General features: G+C 56.9%; 2 protein-coding genes across 6 annotated transcripts in view; one reads left to right on the forward strand and one right to left on the reverse strand.

Moving 5' to 3' along the window:
- Nucleotides 1–4,999, forward strand: part of STARD9 (StAR related lipid transfer domain containing 9) — a 127,865-nt gene extending 122,866 nt beyond the window's left edge. For 3 of the 4 annotated variants that reach the window (XM_032418061.1, XM_032418063.1, XM_032418064.1), the window contains 8 exons: nt 72–193; nt 420–484; nt 659–861; nt 1,078–1,157; nt 1,341–1,499; nt 2,047–3,867; nt 4,595–4,824; nt 4,909–4,999. In XM_032418061.1, the coding sequence (XP_032273952.1) occupies nt 72–193; nt 420–484; nt 659–861; nt 1,078–1,157; nt 1,341–1,499; nt 2,047–2,148 (731 nt within the window). In that variant the 3' untranslated portion in view covers nt 2,149–3,867; nt 4,595–4,824; nt 4,909–4,999. The remainder of the gene's footprint in view (nt 1–71; nt 194–419; nt 485–658; nt 862–1,077; nt 1,158–1,340; nt 1,500–2,046; nt 3,868–4,594; nt 4,825–4,908) is intronic. The other variant, XM_032418062.1, reaches the window with a different exon arrangement.
- Nucleotides 5,000–6,033: 1,034 nt separating this feature from the next.
- On the reverse strand, nt 6,034–17,775 carry CDAN1 (codanin 1). Of its 2 annotated transcripts, none has more exons than XM_032418066.1 (28): nt 17,679–17,775; nt 16,952–17,451; nt 16,518–16,721; nt 16,150–16,319; nt 15,936–16,049; nt 15,775–15,853; nt 15,259–15,379; nt 14,977–15,086; nt 14,422–14,511; nt 13,662–13,737; nt 12,948–13,153; nt 12,518–12,638; nt 12,239–12,385; nt 11,964–12,130; nt 11,509–11,596; nt 11,192–11,281; nt 10,974–11,028; nt 10,621–10,757; nt 10,438–10,541; nt 10,034–10,192; nt 9,601–9,664; nt 9,320–9,398; nt 9,010–9,158; nt 7,763–7,870; nt 7,571–7,634; nt 7,222–7,403; nt 6,891–6,998; nt 6,034–6,250 (listed from the first exon to the last, which is right to left on the reverse strand). In XM_032418066.1, the coding sequence occupies exons 1-28, from the start codon at nt 17,766–17,768 to the stop codon at nt 6,125–6,127; spliced, it is 3,708 nt and encodes a 1,235-aa protein (XP_032273957.1). In that variant the 5' UTR covers nt 17,769–17,775; the 3' UTR covers nt 6,034–6,124. The 2 variants fall into 2 exon arrangements, with proteins under 2 accessions (XP_032273957.1, XP_032273956.1); XM_032418065.1 differs by having other exon boundaries at nt 16,518–16,724.
- Nucleotides 17,776–18,917: the final 1,142 nt, after the last annotated feature.

Raw genomic sequence — 18,917 nt, forward strand, 5'->3', positions numbered from 1 at the left:
CTCAGGAGGCTGTTGCTGCCCTGAGGCCTTGATGCTCATGCTGTCGCATGGCCTCTGCCCGTTCGTTGCAGGCCACAGAACCTCCCTGGGCAGCTGCTGCACTTCTCCGTCCAGCCTCTCCAGCCTGGGGATCTGCTTCTCCTCCTCCTATCAGGACTTGGCCAAGCACATCGTAGACCTCTCTATTGCTGATGTGAGGAACTGTTCCCCTTGTCCCCATGGTTCCTTTATCAGACCTGTGCTGGGTGGGGAGGAGCGGAAACGGAACGAGCAGGGCACATGAGGGCCAGCAAGGCTGCTAGCGGCTCTCCATGTTGACAGAAGGGGAATTCAGTGCATGCTGGCAGGAGCGAATGGCTAATCCAAGGGTCTGGGTTGTACTGTGCCCGCTAATGTGGGTGTGACCCCTCTGTCTCCAGGTAATGGCTGCTTGCTCCGATGATCTGCACAACCTCTTCAGCCACCAGGCAGCAGCTGGCTGGAAGTGAGTGCCTTTGCCCAGCGTCTTGTCCTGGCCGGCTGTCTGTCCTGTTTGTCCTCTCTCCTTTCCCTTCTCTGCCCTGGCTTCCTTGAGTCCCTCACCCCGAGCTGCGACTCTCTGAGCCTGGAGCCCAGTTTTTACCTCTTCTTCCTCTTCCCCACCCTCGGTGTTCCCCAGCTATCAGGGTGAGGAGCAGGAAGTCCAGCTTTACTACAAGATGTTTTCTTCTACTCGGCATGGCTTCCTGGGGGCAAGCGTGGTGTCCCAGCCACTGTCGCACATATGGGCAGCTGTGAGTGACCCCACCCTGTGGCCGCTGTACCACAAGCCCATCCAGACAGCAAGGCTGCATCATCGAGTGACCAACAGCATCAACCTGGGTGAGCCCAGGGAAGGCTTCCCGTGGGCCGTGGCCAGGGGACAGAGGGAGCAGGGTTGGAGGCAGCCCTCTTGGGAGGCCAGATACTCAGACGACCTCCGGATCACTCAGGCTAGGTCTGCCTGTCAGGTTGCAGAATGGTGGGATATCGGGGGTGCTTCTGGGCTGGGAAGTCCATCCACACACCTCCTGACTCTCCCCATTCCTGACCCTCCAGTATACTTGGTGTGCAATACCACCCTGTGTGCCCTGAAGCAGCCGCGGGATTTCTGCTGCGTCTGCGTGGAAGCCAAAGAGGTGCCTGTCTTGCTGGTGGTAAAGACACTGTGGGCAGACCTTGGGCTGGAGTGCTGGGAGAGGCAGTCATCGTGGGCATCAGGTCCTCTGGGCAAAGGAGGTTTGGGCGGGCGTGAGGATGGCTTAGAGGCTGGCTGCACTGGAGCCTGTCCCTGTCTGACCGCCATCACTCTCTGTCCCCAGGGGCACCTGTCTGTCATGGCAGCTCAGTCTGTTTATGACACATCCATGCCGAGACCTAGCAGGGAGATGGTCCGAGGAGAGATCCTGCCCAGTGCCTGGGTCCTACAGCCCGTCACCATGGAAGGAAAGGAGATCACCAGAGTCATCTACTTGGCCCAGGTGATCCTCCCTGTGTGGCTGGCGGCACGGAATGCCTTAGTTTGGCCCCGGCACCCCATGGGAGTTTTCTCTTGAGCTGCTCGACACCCTTCAGTGCCCAGGCCCTGTGTCCCAAGAGCCGGAGACTCGGGCTTCTTGAGTCACAGTAAGGGGGCGGTCAGTGGGGAACTGAGGCAGGAGGGGGACGGAGTTGCTCAGTCACCGAAGCGCGCAGCGGCCTTTAGCCTCTCTGTCGCCAGCGTCCTCCGGAGATAGAGGAGTCATGACAAGGGAGGAGCCGCAGCTTCCGCAGAGCAGAGCGAGCACGACCCGGTCTGTTTCCTCTCCGCTCCCAGCTCCCCACCGTGACCTTCATCAGCGGGAGGGGAAGCCCGTGCCAAGATCTGAACAGCAGAGCCCAGAGGCCTGTAAACTCTGGAAGCGCAGACAGTTGGAGGAGCTCTTCCCATCACGACAGCCTGGGTGGCTCCTCGTGCCTGTCGGGTGCCTGGCGCGTTCTCCCACGTCCGTTCACACCTTCAACTCTTCCCTCTCTGCTTAATTTCAGGTGGAACTTGGCGCGCCAGGCTTCCCCCCTCAGCTCCTAAGCTCCTTCATCAAACAGCAGCCGCTGGTGATAGCCAGACTGGCTTCCTTCCTTGGTAGTTAGCATCTTCCCGTCAAGATGATGCTGCAGAGACGCAGGCCCAGGACGCGCCAGTGATGCGAGGGTGGCTCTCGTCACTGTGCCACGATGCAAGGAGAGGCCGGGCTGGCTGTGGCTAACCAGGCAGACAGCACTCGGACCGAGCTGCCGGCAAAGCCCCATCAGTACTTGGGTCACAGCTGGCGCCTCTGCAGAGTGAGGGGACCTGAGCTCCTGGCCCTGGCTGGCCAGAATGAAAGAAGCTCAACTCACCGTTTTGGACTTCTCACCTTTCTTTCCTGTCCCTGGGACCCTGTGGCAGACAAGCTGCTCAAAGACCAGGATAAGCGAACTGGGAGAGGGCGGGACTCTGGCACCAAGCTTCCTTGCTCTGCCGGCCCAGCCCTTGGGCAGGGAGGGAAGCAAGCAGCCATTGGCCAGGACTCCTTGGAATCTGCCTCCAGCGTTCAGCTCCACTGTGGAATGGAGTATTGGAAAATAGCAAACCAGAAAAATGGTTTAAAAAAACAACTGCACAAACCACAACAATGTTCAGAATCGTTTCTCCTTGGGTTTTTTTACAAAATGCTTTATTATTAATTTTTGCTTCCCCCACCCCTTCCTTTCCCTCACAGGAGAGGACAGTTGGGTCTTTGCCTCCTTCAGAGTATTGAGCAATGCTCAGTCTTGGAGCCATCACTCCAGAGCTCAGAATGGGAAGACCACGGTAGAAGCAGGTTGGACAGATTTGGGGTCAAGGAGGGGAATCTAGCTCTTTGAGGAGGGGTGGGGGTGGGCAGCAAGATGCTGGCTGCTGACAGGGCAGAGGAATTTCAAAAAGCTGAAAAGTTGCTTTTCAAAGACTGGAGAGAAGATACTAGAACTCCTAGAGGAAGTATGTGATTTGTTAGGAGGAAACTCAGTTCCGTTCCTCACCTCCCTCAGAGCCTTGGCGCCAGCCTTCAGTGGTCTCTTGAGCATCCATGCTGCTGGGGTAGGATTGCTAGTCTAGGAGCGGGTGGGGAATGGGCTTGGTTTTCTTGTACCTCAGCCTGGCTGAACTTGAGCTTTGAGTATTCTGTATGGTTATGTGGAAGTGGTTGGGGTGGGAGAGAGTCCCAGCTTCCATTCTGGTGCCTACAATCTTTGGTGGAAGAGGGTGACCATATGGGGTTTGGAAAGATGTGGTGAAAAGGTCAGTTTCTGTATGGTACAGCGCAGATTTCTTTAGAAGTGTTTGCAGGATTTTTTTTCTTTTACCTCAGATTGTTACTTATGTAAGATTGACTGAAGGCTTTTTAAATTGCCTTTAAATGTATTTTTCTGGTTAATGTTTTTGGTATATTTAACACCCTATTTATGTACTCCCATCTCTTTTCATATAAATCTCTTAAGACTATTGATTGAAAAAGTCAGAACACTTGCAAATTAGAAGTCCGTGGTGTCCTTTCATTTAGTGAAGACTACTGTATCATTTGAGCTCAGAATTTAGCCTCGGTATGATGATGGTAACGAGATGATGATGGCAACAACTGCTCATGGCCCAGTTTCAAGCTGTATGGTTCACACTAATATACTGAGTTCTTGCCATGAGCTCAGCAGCACTTTGCTTGTGAACAGCAACCCGAGCAGTTGGCCCACTGGAGCCTGCTGGAGCCCAGATATGCACGTGAGAGAGGATACCAGAGCAGGCACTGCCCTGCATTGGCGACCACAACGCCCTGGAAGGAAGCTCTTTCACAGGTGAGCACCTCTGGGCTTCTGGGCAGAGCCGCCATTGGGAATCTGAACATATGGGTTGCCCAGAGGCGACCCTGTCCCCTTACTGTGAGAGCCACACACCTGGCCTGAGCCAGCAATCTAAGGAATATTGTATTCAAGAAAGTCCAGGGACCCAGCTCTAAATGATCATGAGGAAGTCAAATTTTGGTTTCGATGGGTGGCGCTCAGACTTCATCAGAATCACCTGGAGAACTTGTTATACCCCAGAGTTTCTGACTGACTGGATCTGGAGAGGCGCCAACGTATGTGTATTTCTAGGAAGTCCTAGGTGATTCTGAGGCTGCTGGTCTGGGGACCACACTTTGAAAACCACTGTTTTAGACAATTCGTAGAGAGAGCAGATACATAGAAAGGGACCTGTTTCGTTCACTAGTTCATTAGCTGCCTGTGCTTCCTAAGTTTATCTTACTGCCTAGAGAGTGGGCCTTTAAGATTCACACAGGCCCCTGGTGAGTTTCCCAAATTGGGCCCGTGCTACATTGAACTGAGTGGGCTTGAACCCAGCATCCGTGGGGCTTCGGGCTTGCCTCCGGCCCTGCCCACCTGTCCCGAATCTGCGGGGAGCTGCCCCAGCTGCAGGGGCTGCTGCTTACCTCGGGGCTCAGCTTCCGAGGGCAGTGCTTGCATTCAGCCACACCTACTGGGCACACAAAGATAAAACCCTTCTTAAAACTATTTTGGTTCCCAGGCATTCAGCACTTGTGAATTTGCTACAGTATCAAATGGATTTAAAGGACAAAGATAAAGTCCTCTGAAAATGAAGAGATTGTGGAAGGAAGGTTCAGTTGCCAAAACCTGTGAAAGGAGCAACTGGGAGGAGAGGTGGGAGGGAAGGCGCCGGGAGCAGGTGGTGATGGAGGGATCCTTCTGTGCTGCTGGCCACCAGGAAGGACCGCCCCGCCCCCCAGCTTTCCTAAGGTACCGCAGCAGGCCCCCTTGGCCCAGAGAACCTGACGCTTCCTTGGGTCGGCCTCTTTTGACAGCTGTGCACTTTTCCCCCAGGAAGTACACATGGAGGAACAGACAGGAGTTTTGCAAGACATTTCCAGAGGGTTCCCGGAGTACCGTCTCCTTCTTCCAGCACAGCCTGAACCTCTCTGTCTGCGCTGCTGATGCAGAAAGACCATGAATTTTACAGGAGCGAACTTCATGCACATTATCAAGGTAGTGCTTTTTAGTCAAAAATCAATGGATCAGTTAGAGACACACAGAATACTTCTGAGCCAAACCACATACCCCCAGCCCTAACGAAACAAGCCTAACAAGAGCTGCCCTGCCATCTAGTTTGTTAGAGAGTAGCTGGTGAGTGGAGACTTTGCATATTAACTTAACCTTAGAGGGAGTTGTACAGAAGTCACTACTATTGGCAAGGAGTTAACAGGGCCCCAGGCTCTGATATGAGGGAACATTTAGGCGTTGCTAAGTGGCCAGGCCATTAGTAGAGCTCTACGCTGTCAGTGCCCACCTTCAAGCGCACCTGGGACTTTGCAGCCTGCTAAAGGAAAGGGTCAGGTGAAAATAACTAGACAGGAAGCCCTTGATAAAGAAAAGAGTTTATTTTAAAAAGCTCTAATGTTCTGCCCTGTGCTTGGCCCCTGGATGGAGCTACGGCTGAGAGTTAGTACCTGTACAGGGCTGAAGGCAGAGAAGGTGCAGGGTCAAAGCTGGGTTTCTGGCGGGTCAGCCCCACCTCACGTATTGTGCATTTTTAAGGAGATGGCAGGCGGTCCAGCTCCTGGTGGTAAGAAAATGTCGACTCCCAAGATTCATGTGTTAACTTTACCCACAAGTTAAGCAGAAGTCATTTGCCTCTGTCATGATTTCCAAACCACAAAGTTTTAAGGGACAGTGGGGTAGCAGCAAATGGGGCTCAAGTCCTGTGTCGTCAAGCCCACACATGTCATTTAATAATCCAAGTAATAAATGCCAACTCTTCTGCTCCAGGACTGGAGTCTCTCTCTAGGCTTTGCCATCATAATCCTGAATCAGGTGAACTCTCCTCCCTGTAGGACTCGGGTGGTGAGCCTGCGGTCGGTGGGATGCCAGGCAGCCCCACACTTCCTTCACACATGAGCAGGAGGCCTGACTACAGACTTAGCTACTCCTTCCTCAGCAAGGGTCAGCAGTGAGCACTCAGAGGGGGACGTGGGGGCCTCCTCCTGAGGCATAGTCAGCTGGGGTTCCGGTCAGACACCCAAGACACGGCTGCTCCCCAGCCCTAGCTCTGGGCCAGCACAGTTCCCCGGTTTGTTTGCACCAGCTCACAAGCTCTCAGCTGGGGTTCTGGCATGTGGGGCTCAGCTAGAAACAGGTGGAACAGTGTCGCTAATTCTTCGGAGAAGTCCTAGAATAAGCAGAAAGATGACAGACAACACTGACTGATACATAATTCTGGATGGTACATCCTTTCTATTAAAAGTCAATCCCCAGTATCAAGCCCTAGCTAACCAGTGAGTAGACAACCTTATTTTTTCCCACCTGCCTTCTACACCGAAATGGATGTGACCCCTTTTCCCATGAGTACTCTGGGATGCTCAAGTTCCAGCAGGGAGAGTGAAATCTGACAGCAGACTCAACCATGGAGTGACTACTTCACCACCACCATGTTTCATCTTGACAAACCGTAGGAGGTATAAATCATTCTGCCCTAGATCACAATAACTTTAAGTACCAGCTGAGATTAAAATCTAGGTTATTCTGATTTTAAAAACTCCTACTCACTGTGCCACGCTGCTTTCCAACTAACTACCTGCCTTCCCTCCCTCCACGGACACAGTCTTTCATACGACACCCACTCAAATGTGAAAAACGCCCTCCAGAACAGCCACGCCATTTCAGGGCGGTCCTGAAGATACCTAACAAAATCCACTCAGATTTGGGAAGATCCTAAGGATGCCTGGGCCCCATCACTTGCCTCATTTCAGGATAAAAGGGCATAGGACTCCTGTTCTCCATCTAGGTATGAGAATATGAGGACTCCTTACCTTTGGCCACTGGGCGTCACGGAGGCTACCCAGGCAGGCCTCTATCTCTGTCCGTCCCATGAGCCCTTTCTCTACCAGCTCCCGGAGCAAGAAGAGCAGCAGGTCCCACTGCAACACACACGGAGGAGGGCAGGGTGGCTAGGACCGTACAGCGACCCTGACTGATCCAAAGGACAGAAAACTGCCGCAGAGGCTGCCTGGAGCCCATGCTAGCGTGTCAAAAGAAACTGAGCACCGCTGCCAGAAAGGGGGAGTAAAGGAACCCCACCCATGACGGTGGGATAAGCACAGGACTGCGGAGGGCTAAGGAGCCTGCCTGCCCCCGGCTCACCTCCCTTGGCCGAGTGTCCGCCAGAAGCCCCACGTTCCTTGGGCTCAGCAGCAGCTGCAGCGGAACCGGCACCTGAAAGTCGTCCTTCCACAAGGAGAGCAGCACGTGCAGGAGTCTTCGAGCCTGCCCCCTCTCTAGCCTGCGCGGGGCCGGGGGCCCAAGGACAGGGATGTGGTCTGCCACTATGGGAAGAGAAGAAAGCCCAGCTTTAAGAGACAGAGGTAGGGTCCCCTAGCTGGCCCCTGGGAGGAAAAAGGGAACAAAGCTCCGTGTATCTAATCTTGCTTGTACCCGGCCCTGCGATCTGGGGGATCCGGCAAGAGCATGATGTCATGAAAAAGAGCCATACCAAGGAGGGATGCTAAGTCCACAGAGCACTTCGCCAGATGCTGCTCCGCAGGTGGGCACAGGAACTGTGGGGAAGAGACAGGGGGACCCTGGGCATTAGTACCGTCCTTAGAGCAGTGGCCCCGAGCTGCTGCAGCTCCGGTTCGTGGGCACCTGACAAGGACCCCCAGCGGAGCATCCCACTGCGGCTCACCTGGCGGCACTGCAGTGTCTGGCCCAGCTGGCCCAGGAGCTGCTCCAGATGGTCCGGAGAGACTCCCTCCTCGGGGTCCCGGGGGCCCACAGCCAAAGACAGCACATCCTGGAGGCAGTAGGGGTGGAAGCAGAGTAAGACTGCATACCTGGCTGGCACCTAGGAGGCCACAGAGAACGTGGCCTGGGGCAGGGATCAGCCAGTGGAAAGAGGCAGAAGGAAAAGGAAGACAGGGCCCCTGGATGAAGTGCCGGGTTCAAGGTGCCTTAGACCCAGGGCTCGGGCAGACCGCACAGCTGGGAGAAGCAACCATGTGGATGCCAGCTGAGGAACAACATGCTGCCTGAGAGCTCAAGATGTCCCTCGTCCTGGGACAAAGGCGATCCTAGCCAATTCCCAGACAGCGCCTTACTCTGAAAACACTTAGGGGAGCCGTCCTGCTCCATACACGGTAGATTTTCTCTCTCTCCCGCTTCTCTGTTCATCTTCTTGGGAGAGCCCGGCTTCAGCAGGGAAAACCAGTAGCTACTGGCCACTTAGCCTTCTCTTCTCCCTCCTGGATACTCTCCCTCTTTAGTCATTCCTCCTTAGCCCTAGTCCTAATTTAGCCCCACCCAGCAGTAAAGAGTTGAGGCTCTGCAGGCCATGACGTCTCTGCCCCAACTACTCCACTCCGCTGCTGCAGCACAGTAACGCCCTAGACGGTTCAGAAGTGAACAAGTGTGGTGTGTGGCTCTACACTAACCAGCAGCAGGCTGCATTGGGCCCCTGGGCTGTTTGCTGACCCCTACTCTAGACAGGCTCTCAATTTTTCAGATCAAGAGCAATGGTAGTTTATTCTTACCGTCTGTAACTAAATAAGCATCACCGCCCACAGAGGAGAACGTTTCTGAAAGCCGATCCCAAAAGCAGGTGACTGCTTAGAGACTCTCCTCCCTGTTAACACCAGACCGCCCCTCGTGACCAGGCTCCCGTCACCAATATGCAGCCCCTCCCAAACTTGCCCATCTGCCCTCTTCCCCTTTTGGGTGACTCAGGTACCAGAAGTCCGAGAAGAGCAATGAGGAAAACCATTCAGTTCAGCTCTGCCCCACCGAACCCCATTCAGTCATGGACACCGGACTAGCTGCACAACACAGAAAGCGGCTACATGAAACACTGCGGCGGACACAAGGAAGGAGGGAGACCAGGAAAAGAGCAGGGAGAGGGCAGAGGGGAGGGGCGCAGGGAGGAGGGGAGCTGTGTACTTTGATCTCGGAGATGAGGTGGGAGGGGAGGGGAGCATGGTGCTCACAGGCTCGGGAGCAGCCCCTCCGCTCCCCCCGGGCAGCTGCTTCGGGACCCTGGGCTCGAAGTGTGCGACTCACTGCCGCCTTCACCTCTCTCCTGATCAGCGCTGCAGGTCAAAGGGAGAACAGAAAAGGGGTCACACCACATCAACCCATGCCCTGCACCCTTTCCAGCTGCCTGGTGTTCCATCTCCCCCAAGGGCCTCGCACTTTCTGCCAGTCCACTTTGGAACAACCCGGCCAGCCCTCCCCGGGGCCCGAACCTTACCTGTGATGTTGGCTGACAACCAAGCACAGGCTTTCTCTGTTGCAAGCCCCACAGCAATGTTCTCTGCGCTGCTTAGAACCTGTGACCCAGAAGAAGTGCAGCGTCAGGGGCCCGGGGAGGCTTGGGGATGACATGAACATGTGAGGCGCACCCAATGCCGGGACCAAGCCATGGGCCTGTCACCAGCAGCCTCACGCACACCCTCGCGCACGCACGGCCCACGGCGCACCTCTCCCACACCAGACACTAGTCTGCGGGCTCTTGGCCTCCGCCCTACTTACAGCTGCCGGGGTCTCCTCGGGAAGCAGTGCCCGTACGGCCCCAGGGCTCTTCTTCTGACAGAACCTGAAAGGAGACAGAGGCTGTCAGTGATGGCTAGAGATTTCAGCCTGGCTCACAGAAGGAAAGGCTAAGCATAGCCATCACCTGAGCTAGGAGGGCTCTGCCCTGGGGAGGTGTTGGGGTGGGGGTGGGGGGGAGGAAGAGAAGCACTGTCAGCCCTGGGCCCACCCCTGATCCCCAATGCTGGGAGGAATGGGACCAACCCCCCCCTCTTCCAAATTCAACTTTGGACTTTGGGACCTAAAGCCCAAGATATGAGCCTACAGAGGAAGCAAAAGAACAAAGGGGGTTTGGCGAGCACATGGAATAAAGGAGAGGAGTGTGAAAAAGTCAGAAAAAGAAAAGCTGAGAGTGGGGACGAGGGTCTCTTACTCCCGCCCCCGGGTCAATGCCTGGGCCCCATGGGGGCACAGCTGGGAACACAAGATCTCCAACAGCTGGGCTGGATCTCCCCCGTCCTGTCCCTGTGTCACCAGTTGCTCTTGAAGAAGCGACTCTGCCTGGCGCACCAGATCTGCCACCAGTGTGGCCCTGTAGCAGGGACAGAAAGGCTTGGAGGTAACTGAGGGGGCTGAATCCGAAAGGGGCTACAAATTCAAGGAAATCTGGTCAGAACTAACTTCAGCAGTTTGAGCCTCCCCACCACATCCTTCCCCTCAAGCTAACTTGCCTCAGCCTGGCAACACGACGTTAGGAGATTTAAAGGGGGAAAATGTAAGGGAACGGGCCCGGCACCCTCCACATCGGCCTTCCCGGCCCTCTGAACCCACGCTCACTTGATGTGTTTGACGCAGTTAGAGCCGATTCTCTCCGCCACAAACTCCACAGTCCTGCGCAGGGAAGGCGGCTGGTTGTGGAAAAAGGCTTGGGCCAGCTGTGCCTGTGGGGGGGGCAACAGTGTGTGAAGAGTTCCCTTTCTCTTCCCTGCCGGGCGCCCCCTGCCTCTACCGGCCCCTTACCTGCAGCCCCTGGGCGGTCCGGGGAGGCTGGGCTCCAAGGCCAGTGGTGGTGGTGGTGGGAGTGATCTTCCTCACAAAGCCCCCACTCCGCCCACTGCTGCCCGACACCCACGACGCCAGCAGCTTCCGGAGCTCTCCTGCGGCAGGGAAGCCCAACTGCTTAGTTCCAGAGCCACCCCTACCCTCCCAGGCCTCTTGGACTTTAAGTATTTGTGGAGTAAAGATGCTGAAGCACCCGGGGGACGCCTAAGAAGGGAACAGCGTATTAGCGTGTCAGGCCTACGGGATGCCTGCTGGGTGCTCATCAAGGGGCAGACCGAGGACCCTGGGCGGCAGAGGACCAGTGTCCTCACCAATATAGGGGCAGCAGGTGTAGAGCAGGTGCTGGTCCACCACAGGCATGCTGTCCTGCGGGAGAGAAGAGAGCAGAGCTAAGTAGGCAGGTTTCTCTTCCTTCCCACTGTGCCAGAAATGGGGCAGTCAGGGAAGACAGTTAGCCTAGGAACTCCCAGCCTGCCTGCCTCCTTTGTTCCTGCCACCCCCACGGCTCTGGCCGGACCCCAACACTTACCAGCCCATGCTCTGAAGCTACTGTATCCACCTCCAAGGCATCCCACTGACCCTCCTCCAGAAAGAACAGGTCCTCAGGGACCGTGGGAATCTGACAGAAGACCAGGGCAGCATGAGCGCCAGTCAGCACTACAGACACGCAACACTCAGACCCTGTGCTTCCAGCAGCAAAGCAACACCATGGGGATTCCCACACCCGCTCTAAACCTCCATCTTCTGGCCCTGACCTCGTTCACACTCAGACCTCCCCCCACTCCCCATCTCCGCCACAGTGGCTGCCTCTCCTCCCCAATCTGGATCTTCCCTCCCTCTACCAACCTGGAAAAGCCAGCCCAAGACAGCAAGCAGCAGCAACTTGTTCAGGAAACACATCTCCCCTTCGCTTTCCTTTGACAAGACCAAGCTCCTAACAGGTACATTTGTGCCAAGAAAGAAATGGAATGGAGTGAAAGAAAGCTATCACTGGGAAAGTAATTCTCAAAAGCAGACCAAAAGGGGACGGCTGTCGTGCAGGCGAGCAGGATCTCCTCACCGCCCTTTCCCAGATCTGTACTCCCTCTCAGCTGGGCCACAGGAGGAATAAAAAAGGGCCAAAGTGCAAGGACCTGCCCGCGGTCTGCTGAGGACCCCATCCTGCGTCCCCGCTGGGGGTCAGCCTCGGCCCAGGAAGCACAGGCCCCCAGCCCTCCTCACTGACAGCAGCCTCAGCAGCTCTCCCGCCCCCCCCCCCCCCCCCCCCCCCCCCGCTCCGGCCCCGCCCTCGCCGCACCCACCGGTGTAGGTGCCGCAGGACGGTGAAGATGCTGCGGTAATAGTCCAGCAGGGGCACGATGTGGTCGGCGAGGGAAAGGAACTCCACCAGCCAGGGCACGGTGAGCACGGCTCGGCGGGCCCGCAGCCCCTGCTGCAGCAGAGCCCGCACGTCCAGGGCGGGGGGCACCTGGCGGGGCAGGGCTTGGTCAGGGGGCAAGGCCGGGGGCCGGACATGCCCTCCAGCTCCAGGGCTCTGGGGCCCCTCCCAGCCCTCCTTACCAGAGCCCCCATTCACCTGGCTCCTCAGGGCCAGAATGGAGTCCTGGAGCTCACGGGTGGGGGGTGGCTCGGGCCCCCGGTATGGCAGGAAAGCCACAAAGCCCAGGAATTTAGCCAGAAGCCTCAGACTGAGCAGCACCATGGCAAACTGCCTCCGTTCACCCTGCAAGGGATCAGGGAAGTAAAAGGTCCTAAGCATAGGGCTTCTAGAATAATTCTGAATCTGTTACAAAGTTCTTGAAAACAGCCCCTCCCTCCTAGGTCAGAACCCGGTACTCTGCCTCATTCCGCTAACCTGCCAGTCCACGTCTGACTCCCCGTCTTCGTCGCTAGGCTCAGGTTGGGGCAGGGCAAGGCTGTTGAGCTCCCGGATCTTCAAACTCAGACTGTCCATGAGATGCTGATTAAACTGGAAGCTAGGAAGGAGAGAGAGAAAAAAAAAAGACACTGGCAGAGGTGTAGAAAGACCCAGAATAGAGAAGAGGTGCTGCAGACAGAAAGGCACAGTGGGGTAGAGGGGGAGGCAAAGGAGCAGTGAGGTTACCTATGTGGGTAAAAGAATGAGAAGGGAAACAGAGGCATAAGTGTGAGCTGGAAGGAGCCTGGCCATGGCCCAATCCCACCCTGTTATATTCCAGGACAGGAGAAACAACTGTTGTCCTTCTGGAAAGACAAACCTCTCCTGGCCCCAGCCCCACTCCCTGCAAGACACAGGGGACCTTTACCTGCTGGCGCTCAGGATGAAGTCCCTGAAGAAGCCCTGACAGCCTGGGAAGGTGGGGGGTGGGCAGGGGCCCCCGCTGCTCTGAGGGGCCACGAGCCTTTCTTGTAGGCGCCGCAACCGCCCCAGCTTGTCAGCTCCAAGCATACTTAACACATCCGGAGCCTCCCCCAAGACAGTGCCCCCAGCGCCACCAGGACTCTGACACATCTGGGGCAGCGGAAAGAGGAGACAAATAGAAAACCCGTTAAGTTTGTTCAGAAAGAAGGACTGAACAAAATAGGGTGGAAGTAATGAACATTTAGGGAATGCCGACCCCGTCATCAGGTGCCACAGATCTGTTTTTCAAGGTAGGGATGATACTGTTTTATAGGTGAAGAAGCTAAAACTGCAAGGTGAAACATTTGCCTAGGTTCCCCAGAGCTAGGATGTGAAATCAGGCCTGAGTCGTACGCCAGTACTCTCTCTACCATGGCACAAATCGAAGGCAAGGAAGTAGTGAGAGGCTGAAGGAAGGCAGGGCGTGCAGGGCATGTGACAGAAGGCTCTGGCTCCTCTCTGCTGCCTGCATTTTGGCCACCCCCCACAAGGAGCAGAACTCCTGTTCAAACTCCAGCCCAGGACCTGCCTGGCTGTCCGCCCCATCCCAAAGTGCCAGCCATTACTTGGCTGCCTTTAATATCTACTGTCCACTGTAATCTCCTGCTGGGGCTATTACCTGGAGAAGTTGTTTCTGGAAAAGCCGAACAAAATGGCTGTGGCTGCAGGCTGCAGAGAGTTGACCCATCATGGCTCTGAGGCGTAAGAGGCAGGAAGAGAATGTGAGGGAAGGGGGCAGAAATCTGAGAGAACGAGCCAATCCTTGGGCCTTTCAGTCCTTTACCAGGGGCCCGAGCAGACCTCGGCCAGAGCTGGCCAGCACAAGGATACAGGAACAGGTAAGGGACACCTTCCTCAGCACCAAGATCCCTCAAGGCTAGAGATACACTTAATGCGACAAGAAATAATACCACCCCTCTCATCTTCAGTCTACACTGGGCTCCAGTGAGTTTCATGACCCAAGTGGAAGGTAGATCCCTGGACGGAGGATATTCTCTCTGCGCCTCATCTAGCTATGCAAAGTTCTCAGAACTGCTGAACTAGATGATGGAGAAAATGGAGGTTGGAAAGGGTCTAACCAGTGACTTGGGCCAAGTAATCTGGCACTCAAGCAATCTGGAGAAAGGGCTTTGCACTTATCTAAGCATTCGCCATCACGGAACAAGTCTGGGTCACGTCTGAGTGCAAGGAGCTGGCCCAACAAATCCCTTCTGAGTAGGGGCAAAGCTGCCAGTAACTAGAGATTAAGGCGCACAGAAGGTAACGTCCGTGGGCTAGGAGGGGGGGAAGAGGCCTCCTCCAATCAGCTACCCGAGCACCCCTAAGCTGCTCACTGCCAGAAGCAAGAGAGACAAGGTGACCAGTGTGGGAGCACCTACCTGATCCTGCTGCCCAAGCCCTTCTCAAAATCCCAGCCAGGTTCCTCATGCCGATCTTCCCACTCTCGAAGCACCTCAAAAAACACGTCCCTGACAGACACAAGAACGCCCGATCAACGGAGGCGCAGCTGACCTCACCGACTCCCAGCAGCGCCTTCTCTAGCTCAGAGGGACGGAGGACAGGACTATCCGCAGCCCCATTCCTGATCCTCTCCAGAGTTCTCTAGGTGATGACAACGCTGCAGACCCAGCAGCAGCACGCCACACGCCTCACAGACCCCGGGGCACAGCAAAATCTGGTTCTGTCTTGTTGAAGAACCCTGTGACTAAAGTCATACACCTGTGAGAAGGCTGCCTAAGGGCGGAGGTTCCAGTCCACGGCAGGAAACAGGATGAAGGTACGTGCCCATTCTGACGGTTGGAAGGAAGGGCCCAGTGGTGCTAAACTACCACCTGTTACTGCCAAACTCCTAGTTTCTATGAAAGCAACACAGGCTGCCTATCCCAGAGAAAATGCCACCTCGTTCCCTCCCAAAAGTTCCCTTTTCTTATCACCTCTGTTTTTTAAAAGTATGAAAGGCTCGGTCACTGGAGAAGTTGGCACGATTGTCTGTTTCTGGCTGAAAGGAGACAGCTTGAGCAGAGGGTGGCATCGCCAGAGAGACCTAAAATATGGCAGTGACATTAGGGACTGAAACCCTCCCAGGTCATGCTCAGAAAACGTCACCCCCGCATTCCGGCCCGGGGTCAGCCCACGTGACACCAGAGTGGCGTGCGCCGGGCTGCCTGAAGCACGAGGCTGGGAACGGTCAGGTCCGGGCTTGCTGGGGTCCCTACCTTGGCAACACTGCCCTCATAGGCAGCTCGGAGGCGGCCTTGCAGAGCCGGTGAGAAGCACAGCAGCCGCTCGTTCTCAGCCAACAGCTTCAAGGTCCCTTTGTCCAGGTAGGAAAGAACCCTACAGGGACGAGAGTGCGTATGACTGAGAATGGGATGCGCTGCAAATAGGAGCCCGCGCCTGCACACCCCAGAGAACGTCGTCTGGAACGCGGAGCAGGTGTGTGAGGCAAAGTCATGGGCCGAGCATTTAAGATGCCGGAGAAAAGGGGGCAGGAAAGAGACCTCTGGAGCAGGGAAGCAGACACAAACCCGAAGGGCAGATGCCAAGGCCACAGGGGGCAATTTGATTCTTTCAGGGGTTAAATTCATAGACTTGACACAAAATGACAGGCTACGTGTAGGAAAAGGCCCAGGGTCACTGCACCTGTGTGAAGCACAGCACTTACCCCAAGTGGCCAGAGAAGCAAATGGACAATGGCAATGAGGCTTAAATGCCTCGCTGGGGAAACTCACTGAAACTGATGCTCCAGAACCTGCACTGCAAAGAAGACACAGTCATGGACACTCTGGAACAGTGGGCTTTCCAGGGAATCTAGAAGGATAGTACCAAGCTGTCAGTTAAGAACTGTTTCATCTCCAGCCCTCATTTCCCAAAAAGAGGCTTGCCCACTGACCTGGTGCTCCTGGAGTTAGTTCAAGGTCACTGTCCTTGGTGGCCACCATCCTCCGAGCAGTAAGGAGCTGAAGGACGAAGAAAAGCTCCAAGAAGAGGTTTGGTACCAGGTTCTCTGGATAGAAAAAGAAACCTCAGGGTGTCAGGCACCATTTGGAATCCTAGCCCGCAGTTCCGCAAGCATCTCCACTCCAGCACCTTTTGCTCTCACCCACCGGCAATGCATGAAGAGTAGACAAGGGCTATCAGCTCCAGGCGCTGGCGGGAAGACACTCTGGCAGGGTCAGCGGGTTCAGCTGTGAGGTTTCCTGTCCGGCTGGGGAGGGGAGACCCCGATTCTGAGGTGGGACAGGTGGCAGTAGGTGACTGCTGCAGCTGCTTAGAGCTATGGGGACAGAGAGATGTCAAGAGCAGTTCCCCTAGCTTCCCCCGCACAGCCACACTCTGGTTCCTCCAGAGCAGACGTCCACAGCCCAGGAAACAGACCCAGGGCTGCCTGAGCGGGCAAACCAATCTCAGGGAAAAGCCCTTCAGATCCCCCAGTGGGAGGAAGCTGACAACCCAGGGAGTGGCAAGGTCATACCGCTCCTTCCTGAGCATCTCCCGCTCCTCTTGCAGACTTCTGCACCCTGGGGGAAGGCCATGGCCCCAAGGGCTAGTGTCCGGGACTGAGGGTTGGGAACTGGGGACACAGTTGATTGGGGGTGAGGTGAAGCAGGTCTTGGGCTTGGAGAGTGACCGCTCTTCGCTCACCGGAGTTGGGTTGATCCGGCGTGAAGGCTTCGTCCTGCTAAGTAGCCACAGGTTTTTCTCAAATTCCCATCTTCAAACATGTCCCCCTCACCACCTCAAGGGCGGGGGCCCCTTGCGAAACGCCCTTCTCACTACTGTGGTTATCTCACCCCCAACCTTCGGGCCGTTCCCACGCTCGGCTGCGGAGCGCCCGGCCCTAATTTCCTGACTCCCCTCGCACAGCCTTCGTGCCCACCCCGCTCGTGGGGGAGGGCTGATTCTCACCCTGCAGGGCCCGGGGGAACCGAGCCGACGGGAGGGAACTCCTCCAGGTTGCTGAGGTTTGGCGGATCAGAGCGCGCGAGGCTGGGGCTGCTGGGGCTGCCGGGGCTGCCAGAGCCTTTGGGCCTCCGGCCCCCGGCCCAAGGCTGACTCTCTCCGCCGACCCCCTCCTCCAGGCCCCCGGGGCCGCGGCCTCCCCGCTCGCGACCCGGCCCCGGGCCCCGCCTCCTGCCCCCGCGGCGGGCCGAAGGGGCGTCGGCGGCGGCGGCGCTCGAAGGCTCAGTCGGGGGGAAGAGCTGGCTGCGCGCCCCGCGGCCGCCCCGCGGCGGGCCCCCCGGCCTCCCTGGCAGAGCTGCCGAGGAGCCCGGGGCCTTGGCGGGGGTTGGGGGGCCCTGCGGGAGGACGCGGCTGCTCTGCTCCCTCAGGAAGTTCAGCAGGAACGGCACGAATTCCTTCCGCAGTGGCCGGAGGGAGCTCAGCGCGGCCGCCTCCCCGGGGTCATCCTGAGGGAGAAGCGGCGAGGGACGAGAGGGTCAGCGGCCAGCGCGGCGCCACGAGCAGCCGGGACCGCAGTGCGCGCTGAGGCGGGCGGCCCGGGCAGCGGCCCCTAGTTGGAGCGCACTCGGCCCGGGCTGACAGCCAGGCACCCGAGAGAAAAGGGACCGGAGGGGTGGTAGCTCCCGCGGAAAGCAGACTCGGGTCAGGCCCGGGGGTGTGCAGTCGCTGTTACCTCCGAGCTCTGGGCGCTGCGCGCGATCCACCGCACGGCCTCGGCGACCGACACCTCCTCTCGCAGCAGCGACTCCAAAACGGCCGCCATCCCGGTCGGGGCGCTTGAAGGCGATTGCGCAGGCGCCGGCGCGCCGCGGGCGGCCTCGGAGGGGCGGGGCCGGCTCGCGGAGCGACCGTTGGGCCGCGGGGCGGGGGGGCGGGGCGGAGGGGCGGAGCCCGGGCTTCCCCGGGCTAAGGTACCGCTCAGGCCTTGGGTCAAGGCCCGGCTTGCTCCGCGGCGCCGGACCACAGGCCCGTGGCCCGCCAGGTACGGCCGCACCGTGGTCGGCGAGGCCCAGCTGCGGCTGCCCGGGTGCGCGGGGCGACCTGCGGGGACTGGAGGACATGACTGGGGAAACCGAGGGCCCGGGAGAGCTGCTGGACGGCAAAGGTGAACAGTTGTTGGGAAAGACACCTGCCTTATCTTCTGCGATAAGCACACCCTTTTCTTTCAAGAGTTTAAGCTTTTAAGATTTTTTATTTATTGGAGCACAGAGGGGGAGTGAGAGGGAGAAGCAGACTCCCCGCGGAGCAGGGAGCCCGGCTCTGGGCTGGATCCCAGGACCCCGAGATCATGAGCTGAGCCAAAGGCAGACGCTTAACCGACTGGGCCGCCCAGGCGCCCAAGAGTTTGTTTTCTCTATTCAACCGTCACCACCCTAAAGAAGTTAGGATAAAATTAGCCTACCTCTGACCTTGTCTTTCTCAAAGGCTGAGTTTTCTATGCCCTGGCTCGTGGGCACCCACGGGTTTTCCAGCAGCCACCACCAACTGATCGACCATTTAAGACGTAAGAATTCTTGCAAGGACGATTTTTAGAATCTTCAGCCGCAACCCTTGAAGTGCCTCAGGTGCCCGCAGTCACCTGTCTGTATCTTTACCTTACACCAGGTTATTATTTCTTGCAGTTGAAATGTTAAGAGGCACATTCTTGAGTTATTTCTTAATTTCTCTTATTTGGAAACACATGATAGGCAGCTCTTTGGATGTTGCTACTCACTGAGAGATCAAGAAGGGGAAACCAGGCGGGAAAGACAGATGGCCCTAACATTCCAGGTCAAACCACACGAGGGGGGGGGAAGCAGTGCGCGTGTGAGTGCCTCCCGAGACTTCTTCTGGTTCAAAGGTCACAGGTGGACAGGAGAGGGTGGTGGGGAACAGGAATGACTCTAGCGCTTCCTGCAGAGGAGAAAGTACC

The sequence above is a fragment of the Phoca vitulina genome, unplaced genomic scaffold, assembly GCF_004348235.1.
Source record: "Phoca vitulina isolate PV1807 unplaced genomic scaffold, GSC_HSeal_1.0 scaffold20, whole genome shotgun sequence".
Taxonomy (NCBI): domain Eukaryota; kingdom Metazoa; phylum Chordata; class Mammalia; order Carnivora; family Phocidae; genus Phoca; species Phoca vitulina.

Excerpts from the sequence above, each read along its gene's own strand:
- CDAN1 (XM_032418065.1), bottom strand. The coding sequence starts at position 17,768 with ATGGCGGCCGTTTTGGAGTCGCTGCTGCGAGAGGAGGTGTCGGTCGCC. Across the intron at positions 15,854-15,935 it reads ACTAACTCCAGGAGCACCAG|ATTCCCTGGAAAGCCCACTG; the intron begins GTCAGTGGGCAA and ends CTATCCTTCTAG. Across the intron at positions 7,404-7,570 it reads GGACTTAGCATCCCTCCTTG|TGGCAGACCACATCCCTGTC; the intron begins GTATGGCTCTTT and ends CTCTTCCCATAG.